The sequence below is a fragment of the Panthera onca genome, chromosome A2, assembly GCF_046562875.1.
Source record: "Panthera onca isolate mPanOnc1 chromosome A2, mPanOnc1 haplotype 2, whole genome shotgun sequence".
NCBI lineage: Eukaryota > Metazoa > Chordata > Mammalia > Carnivora > Felidae > Panthera > Panthera onca.
The window spans coordinates 153,489,223-153,509,719 of NC_138340.1; the positions used below are offsets into that span (position 1 = coordinate 153,489,223).

General features: G+C 45.7%; 1 protein-coding gene across 1 annotated transcript in view; it reads right to left on the reverse strand.

Moving 5' to 3' along the window:
* KIAA1549 (KIAA1549 ortholog) overlaps positions 1-20,497 on the reverse strand; it is a 161,607-nt gene that overhangs the window by 79,437 nt on the left and 61,673 nt on the right. The window contains exons 5-9 of the mRNA XM_081790753.1: positions 11,068-13,734; positions 6,545-6,633; positions 5,273-5,450; positions 3,670-3,800; positions 1,082-1,265 (exon numbers count right to left, since the gene is read on the reverse strand). Of these exons, the coding sequence (XP_081646879.1) occupies positions 1,082-1,265; positions 3,670-3,800; positions 5,273-5,450; positions 6,545-6,633; positions 11,068-13,734 (3,249 nt within the window). The remainder of the gene's footprint in view (positions 1-1,081; positions 1,266-3,669; positions 3,801-5,272; positions 5,451-6,544; positions 6,634-11,067; positions 13,735-20,497) is intronic.

Here is a 20,497-nt window from a genome sequence, read left to right on the forward strand (position 1 = left end):
GCACAGACAATATGCAGTTTCTGAGCATGAGAGTCTCCAGGAGAAAGACACAGAGAAAAAAATAGAAGACTTGTTTGAGTGACCCTGTGGACAGTGCTTCAGAGAGAGAGCCTGCCCACAAGGTCCCCTTGAAATCTCATAGTTCCAGAGCAATGGTTTTTCACACTGTGTTCCCCAGGGTCCTAGGCTTTCCCAGCAATGACTCAGGGTCCCTATGTCCTGGCTTGCCTGGGATAGTCCCAGGGCACCCCGGCTGTCCCACATACTTATTATTTTATCCCTATCTGCACTGCACAGAACTGAAAGGTGCTATTTGTAAAGAACAATTCTCTCCCTGCCTGCTCTTGCATTTGATAAGTTACTCTTTCTAATTTAATTAACAGCACACTAAAACACAGAAAGGTCCTTAGACCATTTGGCTGTTCCATTTTGAAAAAGAATTTGATGTGGTTTTTTTTTTTTGCCTGACTTCAACTCTGGAATCTGCTGTTTTTTTGAAGTAAACGTTTTCCCCACCCCCACCCCCACTCCATTTGCACTGTGAACCTAACTGCTTCAGCCAGGAAGAAAGGTATTGTTTGGTGTTGTTTATTATTCCTTTTTTTTTTTTTTTTTTTCAGTTTTACATGTACACGCAGTAAATTTTACTCTTTTTTAGGATACAGTTTTATGGCTTTGGACAAACGCACAAACTTGCATAACCACCGCCACCATAAAGAACAGAACAGGCACATCAGCCCCGCCCCCCGCCAAAATTGCCTTCTGCTACTCTCTTGCTGTCTAGCTTTCCTCCCACCCATCACCCCTGGCAACCATAGGTCTGCTCTCTGTGCCTCTGGGCTTCACCTTTTCCAGAACTGTCCTCATCTTTAACAGCCCAGGTTACTCTCAAAAGACAATACTACACCCAGGCCTGGGGGTGAGGAGGGCTCTGGGGACCCTGCCTTGGCTCTGAGAAGCTCCAATTTTAGCTGATTTATAGTCTGGATTTCAGCCAAGTATTTCAAGTGAAAAGAAGAGGTCCAGCAATGAAAATATCCGTGGTCACTTCCCCAGGGATTCAGGCAACGGCAGTACTCACGTTCAGCAATCTGGAGCACTGGGTATCCCAGGTAGAAACTGAACTCCACCACGCTCAAGTTCCTGAGCAGCTGGCTCACTTCCGTCCCGTTCAAAAACCCCTGCGCGCCTCTGACCGCAAAGACGATATTCACCGGGCCCCGCCGAGGAGCCGGCCTGGAAGCACCCATGGTGACATTCAAGATCTGAAAGAAGGAAGGTGGGATGAGCTTCCAAAAGGAAGCAAAACATTCGGCTAAAAGCCTGTGATTTCTCCCTCACCATTTCTCTCGTTGATTTTTTTTTTTTTTTTTTTTGAAGGAGGTAACGTTTTCAAAGGAACGAACTGGCTTCACCACCTGGTTCCCGTCTGTGATACTTAAAATTCTGTTTACTGAAAATGTTTTTTACATTGAGTGGTGCACTGAACACAAGTATTTATAGTCCCTCCCGCTCCCTCCCACCCCAAATCCCCAGTGAAATAACAATAGAGCTGAACAAAGGGGAGTAAACCCACAACAGGGCTGAGAATGGAAGAAAATCAGAGATTCTGTCAAATTCCTGGAAGATGGAGAGAGGATGGGATCATCATGATAGAAGCCAGAACTGAGGGAACTGAGACCCAAACCACACACAGGCCTGGAGCCCAGGAGCCAAGAGCTGGCTGCCCCAGGAGAGCTCTGCAGCAACGGTCACCAGAGGAGACAATCAGGACAATTAATCAAAGCCCGTGTGCCAAGAAGTCGAGTTGACTTTCTCCCTCTTCTTTCCTTTCTAACTGCCACACACAGGCCAACACACAGGAGCTGGCGGCAGCCACATCTTCACCCTGACTGGCCCAAAAAACCGCTCCCTGGGCAGAAAGGATCTTCCCGTCAGAGCAAGCTTAAAGACTGTGGGTTTGGACCCTAACAAGAAGGTGGAGCGAGACTGCGATAACCCCAATGCACACAAGAGACAGAGAAGGAAACAAAAGGAAAAAAGCAGCAGAGCTGCGGTGAAAATTACACCGAAGCACTCCATCCCCAGGAATCCTTATCCTACAGGGAGGCGGGGGGGGGGGGGGGGGGGGGGGGGTGTCCCAGTCTGTCCCACCACCTGCAGTGGCATACTCTGCCCGACCCGGTGCTCCAGCGAATTCTCCCAGCAGGAGACAGGGCGGATACAGACACAGACACCACAGCTGAAGGGGAGAGCGGCCAAAATCAACAACCTGCTTCTTCACTTCTAACGGCGACCAACCCACGGTCTCCAAATATTTACAGTAAACTAGGAGCATGAACGCGAAGGAACGAGATCAACACAGAACAACAGCTGCAGAGAAAACAGAGACAACTTGGGAACCAGAAGGCAACTTCTAGCAAATTCTCAGTAATCTCCTCAGAGACTTTTCCAGGTGATAGGGCATCTTCATTCAAGGTAATCCTGCATCTTTGCAGGAGAAGCCACAAAGAAAAAGGAGCAAAGAACAACAACAACAACAACAACAAAGGATAGCTGAAAGAAAATTCAGCAGAGGGACTGAAAAACATGATGGATGCAGCTGAAGATGAAATTAATGACTTCGGGGGACAAAGTTTAGAAAATCTGTAAAAATAGGGAATTTTCAAAAGAGATGGACCATAGAAGAAAAAATAAGAAATATGAAAGGTGGATCCAGGTACACCAAAATCTATTTAATATAAATTGTAGAGGGGACCTGGGTGGCTCAGTCGGTTAAGCGTCCAACTTTGGCTCAGGTCATGATCTCACAATTCGTGAGTTCGAGCCCTGCATCAGGCTCTGCACTGACAGTGTGGAGCCTACTTGAGATTCCCTCTCTCTTTCAATCTCTCTCTCTTACACACATTCTCTCTCTCAAAATAAATAAATAACCTGTAAAAAATGTGTAAGCCATAGAAAGAGAGAAAAAAGAATGTGGAGAAAAATATCAAAGAAATATAAAAACATTAGCAGTTTCCATACAATACATACAAAGCCTGTTTTGTTGGGGTTTTTTTTTTTAACATTTATTTATTTTTGAGAGAGAGAGAGAGACAGTGTGAGCTGGTGAGGGGCAGAGAAAGAGGGAGAAACAGAATCCAAAGCAGGCTCCAGGCTCTGAGCTGTCAGCACAGAGCCCAATACACGGCTCAAACTCAAGGACCATGAGATCATGACCTGAGTCGATGTTGGCTGCTTAACTGACTGAGCCACCCAGGCGTCCCCAAAGCCTGTTCTTTAATTCGTGGCTATATTCTCTGTTTTTAGAGTGAAGTGCTACATTTCATGGTATTCCACAATGTGAAATGCTAGTGTATTTAGGCATTTAGGTTGATACCATTCCTTCTTAGAACATTCTAGAATTTCTGGCATATGCTCATCTCTCTCTAGCTCACCACATTTGAGCTCCCTAGTTATCCTGTTACTCTATAATCTTCAAATATGCCTAGCCTACTCACGCCATGTGAACTCAGGGCCCTGGAAAGAGATCAACCTTGATTCATGTGAACAGAACCTCTTCTAAGAGAGGAAATGAGGAAGAGTGCATTATGGCCTAAACGAAACATGTGAAGCTAGTTCGTCTTCCAAGGACAAAGCACCTTGTTCTGCATCCCGCGCTATTCTCACCTGCACAGTGAGGTTATGCGTCCCCTGGTGGTGTTTGCTCACTTCTGAAAGAGCTATCATCAGGCCTTTCTCGATGCGCTGGGTGAAGCTGCACAAGCCAGTATCCACACTCTGAGGCACAAACTGAAGTACTGAGAGAAGGAAAGCAATCACAGGCCCACGAACCAGGCGTTGCTTTAGTATTGACGAATGAGGATGGGAAAAATACTATCTAGCTCAACTAACACATCCATAGCACGGGATGAAGTACTAAGAGGTATCACTGATGGGTATGGTAGCACGGAAACCTAAGAGGGCTGCCTCTGCACCAAGCATATATATATATATACGATGTGAAGGTGGCTCGTATCATTTTAAAATGGAAAAACAGGGGCGCGTGGGTGGCTCAGTCGGTTGAGCATCCAACTTCGGCTCAGGTCATGATCTCACGGTCCGTGAGTTCGAGCCCTGCGTCAGGCTCTGTGCTGACAGCTCAGAGCCTAGAGCCTGTTTCAGATTCTGTGTCTCCCTCTCTCTCTGACCCTCCCCCATTCATGCTCTGTCTCTCCCTGTCTCAAAAATGAATAAAACATTAAAAAAAAATTTTTTTTAATGGAAAAACAATCAGCATCAAAAGATTCAACTGACCAAAACATTCCAAATATGAAATGTGAAATCTTACATAGTTACAGGTGAAATGACAGGATATGTGGTATTACTTTAAAACACTCAACTCCTCCAAAAAAACACTCTGGGGATAGATGAAACAAAACTGGGAACACATCGATAATTTTTCAAGTGCAGATGTGTGTGGCGTGTATTAATAGTCCTCATCTCTTAGGGCGCCTGGATGGCTCAGTCGGTAGAGCACACAACTCTTGATCTCAGGGTTGTGAGTTCAAGCCCCACACTGGGCATGGAGCTTACGTAAAAATATAATGACTTTTATTTTTTTTTAATTTTTTAATGTTTATTTTTGAAAGAGAGAGAGAGAGACAAAGCGTGCGTGGGAGAGGAGCAGAGACAGAGGGAGACACAGAATCCGAAGCAGGCTCCAGGCTCTGAGCTGTCAGTACAGAGCCCGACGCAGGGCTTGAACCCATGAACCACGAGATCATGACCTGAGCCGAAGTCAGATGCTTAACTGACTGAGCGACCCAGGCGCCCCATGAATTTTTTTTTTAAAGGTCTTTGTCTCTTAGAAGCATGGGCTTTATGAGGGAGATGACATGGTGCCATTTCAAAATAATGTGAGAGGAGGGCACATAGATGTAACAAGACTGACTTAGGAGTTGAAATTTGCTGAAGCCATATGAGGAATACATGGGGGGCTCATTCAACTATTCTGTGTACTTTCACATCTGCTGGAAATTTTCCATAATTACAACGTGTTTTTTTTATTTTATTTTTTTTAATATGAAATTTATTGTCAAACTGGTTTCCATACAACACCCAGTGCTCATCCCAACAGGTGCCCTCCTCAATGCCCATCACCCACTTCCCCCTCCCTCCCACCCCCATAATTTTAAAGAAATTTTTTTAAGTCCTCCCCCAATATTTGAAAAACATAAAAAATAGTGACATTTTATTGACAAATCAAAACAACTATGCTCAGTTTTCTCACCCGTGTGCACTTGGAACCTGGACTCTGGCACAAGGAAGGAAGGTTTCACAGCCAAGATTAAAGGAGTTTGGTCACGTACAAGTTTACTGTTTATAAGTACATTTATGACTGATATCGCCGTGTAAACAAAAGGCCCAGATGTTACCAGGAAAGTGAAGTCAGCGAACAGTTCATAAACCTATGAAAATTTAAAAATACAAAAGACAATAATTATCAAATTTGAGAGTACTGTAACTCAGAATTAAAGGAAGTTGTACAAAGTAGAAAAATAACAGAGTAAGTAAGGTGAAAAGTAAATGGGGAGCTTTAAATGAAGGGGGAGGGCTGCAAAGGTCATCAAAATTTTATTTTAGTTTTCCCTTTTACAGACCTGCCGACCTTCTCAAAAACAGCATAAAATTGTAAGAGCAAAGACAGCAAAAAAGAAGAGCAGCCAATAATATGAACTGAATAATGAGTTATGGAGAATTCCAGGTTGTATTTTACAAGGTGAACTTCAAAGTTGTCGCATTTAATCCACATATAAAGGAGCCCTTATTCTGTTGAGCAGTGCTAGCCAAAAGACATCCATGAGCCACAAACTCAGCTTTGAAATTTCTAGTAGCCACATTAAACAACATAAAAAGAACAGGTGAAATGAATTTTACTTCACCCAATATATCTGAAATGACATTTCAATATGTGGTCAACCTAAAAAATCACTGGTGAGATAGTTTACGTTTCTTTCTTCACTCGTCTTTGAAATCCTGTGTAAATTTTGGACTGACAGCGCATCTCGATTCAGACAAGCCCAAATGTCACGTGCTCGGGAACCACGTGTGGCTCGTGGCCCTGTTCAGGATGGTGCAGGTCTGCAGCGTGGCTCTCTGACCTCACCACAGGACAGGAGGTATGAGCACAGGGGCCACTGTAAAACGTACGGAGATCTACATCTATCTCACTGAGTGTACAGATATATGCATATGCGCTCATTTTAACATCTAATTCAAATTCTAATCCAAGTCCTTTTACGTAAATCGAGGGGCGCAAAAGTATCACATCATCATCCCCATCTCTGGTCTTAGAGACTTTTTCCTCCAATTCTGCCAACACATCTCTCCAGTGGACTACACCTGGCCTCACATGAGATCAGGGCTTCCCCGATAAAGTGACGTTTGAATGGCTAGCCAAAGCAGGAGCAAGTGTTCACCAACAGGAGGAGGGGGGAGAGGAAAACGCGTGCTAGGACGGAGAGGTGCCGTTAACCTGGGCTCCAGGGCCACAGGGACCCACCTTGAGCTCCACAGCACGGTTGAAGTGGATCCTCAACACCTCTTTGATGGACGTAATGATGTACTCCTGCACGGCTCTCCGGGCCAGCACTGCAAGGCAAAGCCGACCACCAAATGCACATCAGTTTCATTATGAATACTGTGGGCATCACACTTCTGGTCCCCAAGGCAGAGCCCATGCTGTGCCAAACTGCGACAGCAGGGCCCAGAACCATTTTTTAAAATAAGGCCCAGACTAGGAAGAACAGAGGAACAGCAGCGGATCTTGAGGCTACCAGGTAAACCGTGCTCACCACACTAAGAAAACCCTCGACTGTCTCTGCCCCAGGGGCTGAGACCAGGGATCAGTGGCTGGGGCCCCGCCAGGGAACAAAGAACACAGAGTTCTCATTGTCGACTGGGCAAATAGTAGGTTTTTCTCTTGGCTATGTCCCTAATGGTAAAACACCAAGTTTTAAAAACGCTCAGCAGGAATATTTTAAAAGGCCTTAAGATGTTACTCAACAAAACTAGATGACCTCTTCCACTATAAAACGAGGTCTCCTACCCCAGCTTTTCAACATGGGAAGTGAAGGGGTTTCACTAGTAATGGGGGAAAAGATGTTCACAATTCCCATGTATTAAAATTTTATGTAGGAAGTAAAATATTTCTTATAACACAGTCTAGCTATATTTAACTCTCCTTTCACATCTAAGAAATTCTATTTTAAAATCTGTAATAAGTAAGCCTCTTTCTCGGGGTTTGGAAACATGTCCTGCTCCCCCTTCTCTTCCCCATTTTTTCTTTCCTCTTCCATTAACTTCTCATAATGCGGAATCTAAATACATTTGAAATTATGATTCAGTTTCCCTCTTCCCTAGTCTAAGTTTTTAAAACTAGAGACAGAATCATGCTGTATCTTTCATTCTTTGAAAAAACCCAAGCGTTTAAGTTACATTTGATTGTTTTCTCTACTGATCAGTAACTTTTGATAGGAAAAAGGAGAGTTCATGAGACCAGGAGAACAAATCCAGACCCCCTGACTGCCTTGCTGAGTGACACCAATGGCCAGCTTGGCCTGGCCTGCATGGGCTCCAGGAGGACTAGACTGCAACACTGATTTTAAAGGGAAAGACAAAAATGAGTAGGAAGGAAAAAAGCAAATGAAAGGAAGAAGGAAGGAAGGGAGGGACGGAGGCACGGAGGAATGGAGAGAGGGAAGGAGGGAGGAAAGATCTGAAAAGCTGAACTTGGGGAATGTAGAGACAGAATGGAAAATCAGTGACAGATAAACCCAAAAGAGGACACGAGGAAGCACACATCGTACATAGCCCCATCTAAAGGTATCACTCGGGGGGACACTCGGGTGGCTCCGTCAGTTAAGCAGTCGACTTCAGCTCAGGTCATGGTCTCACAGTCTGTGAGTTCGAGCCCCATGTCGGGCTCTGTGCTGACAGCTCAGATCCTGAAGCCTGCCTTGGATTCTGTGTGTCCCTCTCTCTTTGCCCCTCCCCTGCTCATGCTCTGTCTCTCTCTGTCTCAAAAATAAATAAAAACATTAAACAAAAAATTTTTTTTAAATAAATAAAGGTATCACTCGGGAGAACCATCCAAATATTACTCTGAATAGTCCACACGGCCCACCATGATCAACTCCACCTTCTCTGGTTAATCTGGGTAAGACCTAAAACTGTAACATCAGGTTATACGTGTAGGAGTCTTTGGGGGAAAAGGATCGTCGGCAACATATATCTCACAGTTTCTCCAAAGATCTAATTTAGGCCAAGAGAGGCAAAAGGGGTGGCCAGGGTCTGACAGGTCCTGAATGGGAAGCACAGCCTCACCCCTTAAAAGATACATGCCGTCGGGGGCACCTGAGTCGCATAGTCGGTTAATTCCCAGGCTCTTGGTTTCAGCTCAGATCATGATCTCCCAGTTCCTGAGCTCAAGCCCCTCATCCAGCTCTGTACTGACAACACAGAGCCTGCTTGGGATTCTCTCTCTCCATCTCTGTCTGCCCCTCCCTTGCTCTCTCTCTCTTTCAAAATAAATAAACTCAAAAAAATAAAAAAATAAAAAAGAAGAAGATACATCCAGTCAAGTACTCTCCCGAGAGTCCACTAAGGATCGACAGAGTGTTCTTACTTTTACTACAGAACTCCATAAAAAGAACCCTTTGAGAGGACAAGTACTCACCCCAACCCTCTCTCTCTTTTAAGTAATTACCTAAAAGAAACCAAGGCCAAATCTAAATGAGGATTCTACACGAAGTGATCCTTCTTATGGGTCAAAGATAGCATTTGTTTCCATTTAAAAATACAATGCAGGGGCGCCTGGGTGGCTCAGTCGATTGAGCGTCTGACTTCGGCTCAGGTCATGAGCTCATAACTCCTGAGTTCGAGCCCCTCCAGTTCAAGCCCCGCCTCTGGTTCTGTGATGACAGCTCAGAGCTTGGAGCCTGCTTCCGATTCTGTGTCTCCTTCTCTCTCTGCCCCTCCCCCACTCGTGCTCTGTCTCTTAAAAATAAACAAACATTAAAAAAATTTTTTTTAATACAACGTAGCAAAAAACCCATAATGCAACAGCCTGGGTACCTATGCACAACTCTACACATTTACTAAAACTGCTGATGGGTACATTTACAGTGGGTCAAGTTTACCCCAAAGGCTATTAAAAAATACACAATCCCTAACAAAGGATGCCAAATCCATTAACTGTATGTCCTATATGAAAGTTAATCCATTCTATATATGATATCCTTAAGAGACACTTCTAAAATGGTTTCTCATTATTTGTAGAAAAATTTGAGGGTCGCCTGGGTGGCTCAGTCAGTTAAGTGTCCGACTTCGGTTCAGGTCGCGATCTCACACAGTTTATGAGTTCGAGCCCTGTTCCGGACTCTGTGCTGACAGCTCGGAGCCTGGAGCCTGCTTCGGACTGTACGTCTCCCCCTCCCTCTCTCCCCCTCCTCCCCTCACGCTCTGTCTCTCAAAAAATAAACATTGAAAACAATTTTTTTTTTTAATTTGAAAGGACACACTGCAACTCTAAGTATCAATAAATGTCATGGAATTCAAGAAATAAAGAAGCTTTCAGTAGCTCTTTCAATGAGCTTCTTGTAGCGGACCATATGAAATAGTTTTGTAGAAAGGCAGAAAAAGTATCATGTCTATAAGAAACTCTTCTCTCTCATCGGGACTACTGTTATCCCCTAGATGAACGTTTATCACCTGCCCCAACCTCATTTCCTAGCATAATTACCTCCTCCTCCCACTGCACAGCCTAATTACCTGCCAAGCTGAACCTCCTTGGGCTGTCTGACCTCTCCACCTGTGCTCACACCCTCCACCATGAGGACACTTTCTTCCATCTCCAGACGACAGCCTTCTTGAGTATGTCAGTCCAATTCACATCCTTCCAAACCCATCCCTCATCATCCCAGGGCCACCCTTTTAGAACTCTTCTTGAACAGCTTCAACCATTCTTATCACAGCCACCAAGAAAACACGGCTCGTGTCCACCCTGCTAGAATCTAAGCTCCTTGAAGGTCAGAACCACGTCATTCATCTAGATAACCCTTAAACCTTCTAAAGACACCTCACGCATGCTGAGTGCTCAATAGTTATTTGTCACGTGAATTCACAAATACTTCCTTGTTTGGGAGAGGGAGGGAGTTAGGAGAGCACAGGCTTCAGCTGCTCCCACCATCTCAGAGGATGGGGTCTCCGCCATGATGAGCAGAGGATACATGGTTCACCTCACTGACGTGATCTCCTCCTTCCTCACCCCACCTTTCCCTGTTCTCTACGATTTCGTGCGACTACAGCAGTGGGGCAGATGCGGGGGAAGCGTCTGCTTGAAGCTAATCACTCAGGCTGTGGACGAGGGGCAGAGATAAAAGTCTGTGGACCGAGATCAGCGGACACGGGGCCGCTCTCTGTTTCATTCTTGGATTCTCAGGATCCAAATGACATTTCCAGGAACATGTAAGAGCACAGCGGCCCCCTTAAGGAAGAGAATAATAAATGAGGAAGAAATTACAGCGGCTGCCCTTACACATTTGCCCAACTAACTGCTCGACCCACACCTGAAGGTTTTTGTTTTCACGACACCAACTACGCGTGCACTGGGTTATGAGTTCCAAAGACAAAGATCCTAGCAGATGCTTCTATGGTCGTTTAAATCTTTTATTTTTCTTACTGCTACTATTAACGAACATGCAGTACTCTGTGGGTGTTTCTTACGTGCCAAACGCTAGGTTAAGTATTTTATATGCAGTGATGCATTTAAATCTTTAATAACCCAATGCAGTACGTGCCATGATCGTCCTCGTTTAATAGTGGAGGAAACCGAGGTGTAGAGAGACTCGTTAAGTGTCCAGAGAACTCACAGGAGAAAGGCGAAGGAGTGAGGGCTACTGCCCAAGAGCTCTCCGGGCCCGAAGCCCGTGCTCTTTCCCAGGATGCCGTGTCTTGGAACATTCCATCCAAGCACCGAAGAGAGATCGCCCCGACCAAGAGAAGTGACTTGAAACAGGGCCTTACCAGTTGTGATCAGATAGGCATCGGGAACCGTAATATCACACACATACGGCGGCTTGGTGGTGACCAGTGCTGGACTATGAACCGCTGCTTCAGAAGTGGAGGTGGGCACGGGATGAAGGGATGGTGGGGGGTGCACAGAGCTGCTCTCGTGGGGATTCCGACTCGCGGTTCTGCTGCTCAGGGTGCTGCCGTCCACGGTATCCCCAGGGGCAGCACCGGCGGTGGGGGTGCTCGGATCAGTGGAGGCGAGCACTGGCAAGTCTGTGGGTGTGAACGACGGGCCCACGGGGACTGGCTCTGTTGGAAGAGGTGAGGGGCTCGCCTCAGAAACAAATGAGGAGGCTGACGACAGGTACACATCGGTGACCGGGAGCGTAGTGCCGGGAATGACTTTGGAGAAAGAGGGGAAGACCGACGTGTGACCGTCCGAAGCACTGACACCGTCGCCGGAAGGTAGCGGGGTTGGAAAGAGGGAAGACTCCACGACAACGGGGGTTGTACGAGAAGCAGTCAGAGGTGATGCGGAGTGAGTCCCAACAGTCAAAATGTCGAGGGTGGGCTCAGAACTGGAGGGCGCCAGGGTGGTGACCGCCGATTCATGGGCAATGAGTGACCACTCAAGATAGGAGGTAGTTTCAGTGAGGGCTGAGGTAAAATGAGCTTCAGGACCGGTCAGCGAAACCGTGGACGCCTCAGAGACCTTGAGAGAACCCGAAGGGAAGCTGGAGAGTAGGGGCATTTCAGAGTAACCAGGAAGAAAAGTGAATGTATTTGAAAGGAGGTCTGAACTTGGCCAGAGCCGCGAAAATTCAGAGCTCGTGGGATTAGGAACGGAAAGCGGAGGGGCCTCCAAATCGACAGAGTCGGACAACGGGAGTGTCTCAACCAAGGAAGAAAACGCCTGAGCAATGAAGGCCGACGCATCACTCGATGTCCCTGAAGACGGAGAGGCAAGTGTTTCTGAAGATGGGGACACCCAACTGCTGGGTTCCAGGGGTGGAGTTGAGAAAAAACTGGATGCGGAATCCAGACCGAGGCCGGTGGCATGTTGGGAAGAGCTGCCGGGCTCCCAGTCGAGGGAGAGTGAAGGCTCTACTGACGATCCCCGAGTAGAAGACATAAAAGGACCTTGGTATGCGCTAGCGGGCAACGGCGTGTTTGGGTTTGCTGTGCCCGAGTCAGGGAGCACGCTGCCGAGGAGCGAGGGAAACACGGCTGTCACGTCGGACGGCGTTCCTGGGCTTTCGGGGACAGAGGAGGAGCCCAGAGTGGCAGTATCGGGTGACAGTGGCACAGAGAGGCGGCCGCGGGAAGGATCCGCTTGAGTGGTCCCAACGCTCCCCGTACCCACGTCGGCCCAAAGACCGACGCTGGCTCCTGAGACGCCCGCGGATGGAGAAGAAAGCGGAATGACCGGTCGCGAGGGGAAAAGTGTATTAAATTCCTGGGGATCGTCTTCAAATTCAGGGAAGTCCGCTACGCTGCTGCTCGGCGGAGAGAGGCTGCTCACTCCCAGCGTGGTCACCGTCAGGGCACCATCCCCTGATCCGACGTCTTTCTCCACCACGCTCGCTGACGCAACGTGCCGAGGCGACGCCACGGCGCAGGACACGCACCACGTGTACGGCCTGAACGAAGCCGCCGGGCTCGGGACGTGAGTGTCGTCCACGGGCCTCAGGACCCCTGACTCGCCAGGCAACCCTGACGCTTCCCTGGCGCTGCCGGGAAGAAAGGGGTTATGAGAAACATCCGCTGGCCGAGTAGAAAAGGACACAAGCGCGAGAGATGAGAACAAAGCCGACTTTGTACGGCCGCGGCCACAGGCAAGGGCTGTCTGTGCCAGACTCGCAGCGGGGTCTGTTCTGGGGAAGATGGTTTCTTCTAGACTGCGACTCAGAGCCGTGGGCATGTCGGGGTATGTGTCCGTGCCTGTGGCCAGAACATCCTCCGGAGGTGGGGAGACCTCGTCCCAGGAGGGAAAAGCCTGTGGAGGGATGCCACTGCCTGACAGGGGAGGCTGTGCGGCCAGAGAGCCAGAAGGAAGGGTTTCTCCATCCTCTGTTCCTGAAGCCGCGATCTCCGGCAAAGTCCTGCTTGCTGAGTGCCCGTAAGTGTCAGTAGGATAAAGCACCAAATTCCTACTGGGACGCGGCAGTATGCCCTCAGAAGTGGAAAAGGCTGACCAAAAAGCACTGAAATGACTGGCGGCTTCGGCATACGTTGTTGGCTGTGGCACTGTGTTTTGCCAGGCTGACGTCATTTGCTCATCCTGGAAAGAAATAATGGGCAAAGAGGGAGTCAGCACTGGCGGGCTGACCGGGAGATGCTGGAGCGGAGAAACCACGCGCGAAGTGGCCCAGGGAGTTTCCGGCAAAAAGTTATCCATTTCATCATCATCTCTGACCACCTCACTGCTCGTCATCGACACATAATTGGCCACAAGGATGCTGTGATCTGCCATACTTTGGGTCAGTGTTCCTGGGTTTAAAAAGACTGTATCAAAAATAGTGGCAGATGGAGATGACGTGACCTGGAGAGAAGGGCTTTGCTGGGACCCTGGAGCAGTTTCTGTTAAGGCCACATGTGCAGTGCTGTGCACGGTGCTTTTCTTCATCGTGAGCTCCACGGAGGATAGAGAGAGGTTGTGCTGTTCCAGAAAGAGCTCATCTACAGAGAGAATAAAAGCTGGGTTAGTTGCAATCAAAGCCATACTGCTAACGCTTTGTTTCAGATGTAAGAATTTATTCATTGAACAAATATCCACTCGACTACGAATATGTGCAATTCACAGTTGGAAGTAAAACAGCTAATTGGGAGCCAGAAATTGCCAGAACAACCGTCAGGGTAATATCCACAAATATTCATCAATGTGAGCACCACCTTCACTTCAGCTTGTGTGGAAGCAGATCCTGCCATTTTTTCTCTTACTTTCAAACGACACCACAGAATACCGGAAATGGAGGAGGTCTTAGGAGGCTGTGTGGTCCATTCTGTCTCATTTATCACACAAGAAAGAGAGATGAGAGAAAGTAACTAAATCAATTACATGATCACCCAGACAGAGGTGGAGTGAGAACCTCAAGAGAAGCCTGCCTTGAATTCCAAGCCCACATTCCTTCGCTTCCACAAGAGCCGGCTCTCAAGAGAAATGAACACGAGAACCCTGAAAGCATCACTCTCTACACAGGTAAGAGAGTTCAAAAGATCCTAGTTTAGGGCCACCCACACCAAGGCCCCAGACTCCCTCCAGGCTCGGCTCCCATCATTCCCTGTTCCACTCTCACACCTTCCTGACTACGCTCTGGCCCATCCAAACTCCCTCTGGCTTAGGGATTCTGCACATTCTTGTCCCTCTGCCTGGGATACCCTTCCCCGGCTCTCCACCGGGATTATTCCTACTGGCCCTGCAGATGCAACACAGATACCGCCTCCTCCTTCAATGCTCTAAAGTGGAGTGAGTGCCTCTCCCAAGGCTTCCTACCTGTCGTATCCCTTAGCAGGCCTCACTGAAATGAACGGTCTGCTCATTACACTGCGAGCTTCCTGAAGACAAGGACAGTTGATCTGCCTTCCCAGTGCCTAGTACAGTGACTGACATATAGTCAGAGCTCAATACATGTGTGCTAAATGAATGAATGCAGGCAGGCAGGCAGGCAGGCAGGCAGGAAGGAAGGAAGGGTGTCTGAGAACCAAGTTCTGTTATGTGCCCACAACATCCTATCTTCCTCTCAAAACTTTCGTATTCTTTACCCTTGTGACAGCTGTCTTGATCATGGACGTAGCTGAGGTGTCTCCACCTATAATTTGGATACAGAGAGGCAGGATACGTACTGGCCCAGGCCCCTAATGAAGGCCAAGAGCACATGGTATGTCCACTGAAGCACAGGCTGAGGACTGAGCAGCTATCATGACCCATAACAAGACCCTCCTCTTGCTTGTCCAAACAGTCTATCAGAACGTGAGTGTGTGAATCGTTTAGAGACAATCTTGCACTTGACCTTTTTATTTTATTTCTTGAAGTAAATTGTTTCTGTTCTATTCCTGGCACTAGGGCAGACTGGAGATCTCGATGTCTTCTCACATCATAACGCTGAATTATGCTTACTAAATGTCCGAAAACATCTTTTTACGTGACTAGATGAGCCTGCAAGGCGGTAAGGGACGTGTGCCATACACAGGAACAAAGGAGGAGCTGGAGTAGTCATCAAGCACTGCAATCACTGGAGAGAGGGACACTGGACCAGAGAGCCTCAGATAGAGGGACACTTAGAACACGGGGGAATAAGGGACGAGTGTTGGGTCTGAACAGGTAAAAAACACAAACGAAGACCATCTCCAAAAAGGTGAGACCTGAGAAGGACCATACTCTCCGGGCAAGAGTGAATTAGGAAGAAAAACAGCCACCTCTCCGAGAACAGTAAGAAAAAATATGTCTCAACCTTGACTTTATGTAGATATTTTATAAAATGTCCTCCCAACTTTGGAATCTTTATTACTTGCGTGGTCCTAAAAATTGTATGTTTAGAATCATGACTCTCCAACGCCTATCAGAGGTTAACATAAATCATCTCTAGAGGAACACTCACAGAGCAGGCATCAAAGTATTCGTGCAGCTAGAGTTCCAATAAATATGAGTGCTACATTTAAAATTACAAAACATGTATAGAAATAAGGTACTATGAAAAAAGGTCAAGAGAAGCCCACAGAAATAGTGTTGGAGCTGTAAAGACTTTAGATACTGGAATGTGGGATACGTTTTTTAAAGTATGTTTAATCCACTTAAAATAGTAAAGAGGAGACTGAAAACATGAGTAAGGAGCAAGAGACTGTAAAAATGGCCAGAAAGATTTGAAAAATAATTAAAAGAATACTTAGAAATGAAAAAACAAAGAGACACCGGCTGACTGAGTCAGAGGAGCATGCAACTCCTGATCTCAGGGTCGAGAGTTCAAGCCCCACGCTGGGTATAGAGATTAAACAAATTTAAAAATTTTAATAGTTAAAATTTTGAAACTTAATATGCAATATACAAAATAGCAATTTAGAGGGGCCCCTGGGTGGCCTAGTTGGTTGAGTATCTGACTTTGGCTCAGGTCACAATCTCACAGTTTGTGATTCTGAGCCCCGCATTGTGCTGTCAGCACAGAGCCTGCTTTGGGCTCGCTCTCTCTCGCTCTCTCTCTCTCTCCCTCCCTCCCTCCCTCTCTTTCACTCTCTCTCTCTTCCACTCCCCACTCACACTCTCTCTCTCCAAAGTAAATAAACATTAATTTTTTTTTTTTTTTTACATAGCAATTTAGATATAGCTAAAGAGAGATTTAGTGAACTGGAAGATAGATCTGAAAACTATGCACAAGGGAGTACAGAGAAACAGAAAGGTGAGAAATATAAAAAAGAGAAGTTAAGAAGTATGGAAGATAGAATGACACAGTCCAACATACATTTGATCCAAGTTTTTAAAAGAAATAATAGAGGGAGATGGGTCGAGACAGTATTTGAAAAAACAGTGCTAAAAACTGTCCAAAATTAGCAAGAGACATGAATCCTTCAATTCAAGAAAACCAAGAAATTCCAAGTCAGCTGAATTTTGTAAAAATTCACACCTACACACATGATGACACCACAGAACACCAAAGACAGAGAGAAACTGTAAATGAACCAGAGAAAAATACTGGCAATTACACCATCAGGTAACCCCTTCAGAGAACTAGGAGCCAAGTGATAATGAGGAAAATCTTGAAAGTGCAAAGAGAAAATATCCAACATCTTAGATTTGAATAACTACTACTTTCTATTTGTTAAATTAGGGACATTTTCAGGTAAACCAAAAGTGGTAATACCAACAGAAGACCTTCAGTAGAGGAACCTCCCTAAACAAGGATATACTTCCAGGGGAAAGGTAATTATCCCAGACGGAAGATCTGAGAAGAAAGAACAGAGGATAAATAAATGATAAAGATATGGCTAAATCTAAACAAATACTGGTGGTATAAATGGACAACACTACTACTATGTAATTTGTGAGGTTAAAAAACATGTACTACAGAATTAAAATAGTTTATTACAATCACACAGAAGCTGAGAGAGGGCATTCAGAGATATCTGTGACACATCGGAAGAAATGGAAATCAAGACTAAGACAAAATTCTGTGAACAGATTTTGTGCGTATTCACTAAAATTAGTAAATGATATTTAGTCATCTATTTATTTAGATAAAATATTTCTAGCTGGCTCCACCAGCATGTGAATGTCACAAACTTACACCAGATATAAGCTGCTTAAAGGGTCACACTCCTTTCTATGTAATGTGACTTTTAAAAATGTGACTATTCAGCACTCTCAACAATAGCCAAATTATGGAAAGAGCCTAAATGTCCATCAACTGACAAATGGATAAAGAAATTGTGGTTTATATACACAATGGAGCACTACGTGGCAATGAGAAAGAATGAAATACGGCCCTTTGTAGCAATGTGGATGGAACTGGAGAGTGTTATGCTAAACGAAATAAGTCATACAGAGAAAGACAGATACCATATGTTTTCACTCTTAGGTGGATCCTGAGAAATTTAACAGAAGTCCATGGGGGAGGGGAAGAAAAAAACAAAAAAAAGAGGTTAGAGAGGGAGAGAGCCAAAGCATAAGAGACTCTTAAAAACTGAGAACAAGCTGAGGGTTGATGGAGGGTGAGAGGGAGAGGAGGGTGGGTGATAGGTATTGAGGAGGGCACCTTTTGGGATGAGCACTGGGTGTTGTATGGAAACCAGTTTGACAATAAATTTCATATTTAAAAAAATTAAAATTAAATTAAAATAAAATAAAATAAAATAAAATAAAATAAAACATGAGACTATCGTTTATTAGGGGCTCCTGGGTGGCTCAGCTGGTTGAGCGTCCGACTTCAGCTCAGGTCATGATCTCACGGTTCATGGATTCAAGCCCCGAGTCGGGCTCTGTGCTTATGGCTCAGAGCTTCAGATTCTGTGTCTCCCTCTCTCTCTGCTCCTTCCCCACTCGTGCTCTCTCTCAAAAAATAAATGTTAAAAAAAATTTTAATAAATAAACAATAAAAAATAATAAATCATACAATAAAAAATAATATTAGAGATTTCAATACTGTTAGGCATTTGTTGTCTTCCTTACAACCTGGCTCTAGGATTTCTTGTCTATGCACTTTTACTATTTACCTATCCCATTCCAAGCATGGGTAAAAGTAATCCTGGTACTTCCCACAACTCTGTTGAAGTAAGTAGAGGCTGTTACTTTTCCACAATAAAGGTTAAATGGTTATAAATCTAAGAAGGAATAAAATCAACATTCTATCCAACTACGAAGCACATAGATATTAAGGTTTTTCTAAGGACAGACCATTTTATGTGCTTTAAAACTCTGCTATGATTTATTTTGAAATATAAGATCTGAATAGACAGCAAGATCCCTTTTAAAATGAATCAGAAACATGTTTGAAAATACACTAGCGAGGATAAAACAGTAACAAAAAGGGGTGCCTGCGTGTCTCGGTGAGTTGAGCACCTGACTCTTGATTTCAGTTCAGGTCATGATCTCACAGTTCACGAGACAGAGCCCTGAGTCAGGATCTTTGCTTTCAGCACAGAGCCCGCTTGAGATTCTCTCCTTCTCTCCCTTTCTCTTTCTGTCCCTCCCCTGCTTGTATGTGTGCTCTCTCCCTCTTTCTCAAAATAAAAAACTTTAAAAAAAAAAAAAAGTGAAGAAAAACAACATTTTGTGGCTAATTTATGAGCCCAAGTATCCGATGTAAATTAGAATTCCATCAACTAGTTCTACTTACAAAGGACACAGAAGAGGGAAAGCAAAGCGGTCAAAAAGATGAAAAATTCACCAGATAGTAAAAAAGAGGAACAAACACTTCTAAGAAATGTGACGTGTGCCAAGCTCTCTTCTTTTTGGCCAAGCCCCAGGAGAGGAGAAGCCGGCTCTGAAAGAGACAGCAGCTGAAATGCCACGGGAATTACTTCTATGGTTAATTCAGGAAGAGGTTAGAAAACCCAAGCGAGGCTCTCCCAGCAGAAAAGGCTTCACAGACTCGAATTTCAAGCCCCGGAGATCAATTTTCAAGCTCTAAAGCGTTAGTTCACCAGAGTGCAAGGCTGTCTCTGTGATGACAGAGAGAAAGGAAGGGGCTGGGGAGACACCAGTGCTCCTCACTCGTCACGCACCCAAATGACGTGGGGGTCTTGTTAAGATGCGGGCACCGTCCAGCGTTAAGATGCGGGCTGGGGCGGGCGCTGAGCTTCCGTGTGGCTCTCAGGTGGTGCCAGGTCTGCAACCACACTGAACAGCCGGTGTCGAGACACCTTCTGCCACGGAGACCACACAACACATACCTACTAGGTGCCTACCTTGTGCCTCACTCAACCTGGGCTGGGATCTCACCGTGCTGTAGGTAACAAGAGTAGGGACTGCCCTAGTGCCAGTGCTGAGTCATGGTGCTTAAAAATTCACAAGGCAGGGGCGCCTGGATGGTTCAGTCAGGTAAGTCTCTCACTTCGGCTCAAGTCATGATCTCCTAGTTCATGGGTTCGAGCCCCACATCAGGCTCTGTGCTGACGGATCGGAGCCTGCAGCCTGCTTCGGATTCTGTGTCTCCCTCTATCTCTGCCCCTCTCCTGCTCTCTCTCTCAAAAATAAGCATTAAAAAATTTTCCTTTAATTCACAAGGCAAACCCACAGAATGCACAACAGCAAGAGCGAACCCTAAGGTAAACTCTGGACTGTGACAAATGATTTGTCAATGTAGGTTCATGAATTGTAACAAAAGTGTCATTCGGTGGGGACGCTGATAACGGGGGAGGCTATGCATGTGTGGGGACAGGGGACATATGGGAAATTACACCTTCTGCTCAATTTTCCTGTTCAGTGAACCTAAAACTGCTCTTTGAAAACACAAAATCTTTTGAAAAAACATATTTATGAAGCTCTTAAACTTTTGTAGAAATCCATGAGGGAGATGCCCATCTCTAGGAACTTGATGGTCTTACACAAGCAAGATAATTTGGTGGGTTTTTTGTTTTTTCTTTTTAATCACATTGTTCTATCTGGAAATCATCTCCCAAATATGATAGTCGATCATGAAGTCATGGACTTTCTAACCTGAATGGATCGTTAAGACCTGAGCCAATCCGATCATGTTGCAAAGGAGGCTCAGAGTTTAAGCTGACTTGCTTAAAATAGCACCCGGGCCGTACGGCAGCCTAGAAAGGCAGGTTCATAAATTCTCAGTGACTGAATACTCCTCAACTGCCACAGCACATTCAGTAAAATCAGTCCGTTTAATTACAATTACTAGTGAGGAAATGACACTGGAAAACACGCTAACTTCTATTATACTGGAAAGGAGCCGAAAGCACAGGCTAAATTCTGTGCTGCTGAAACCCATGCAGAGGCCTG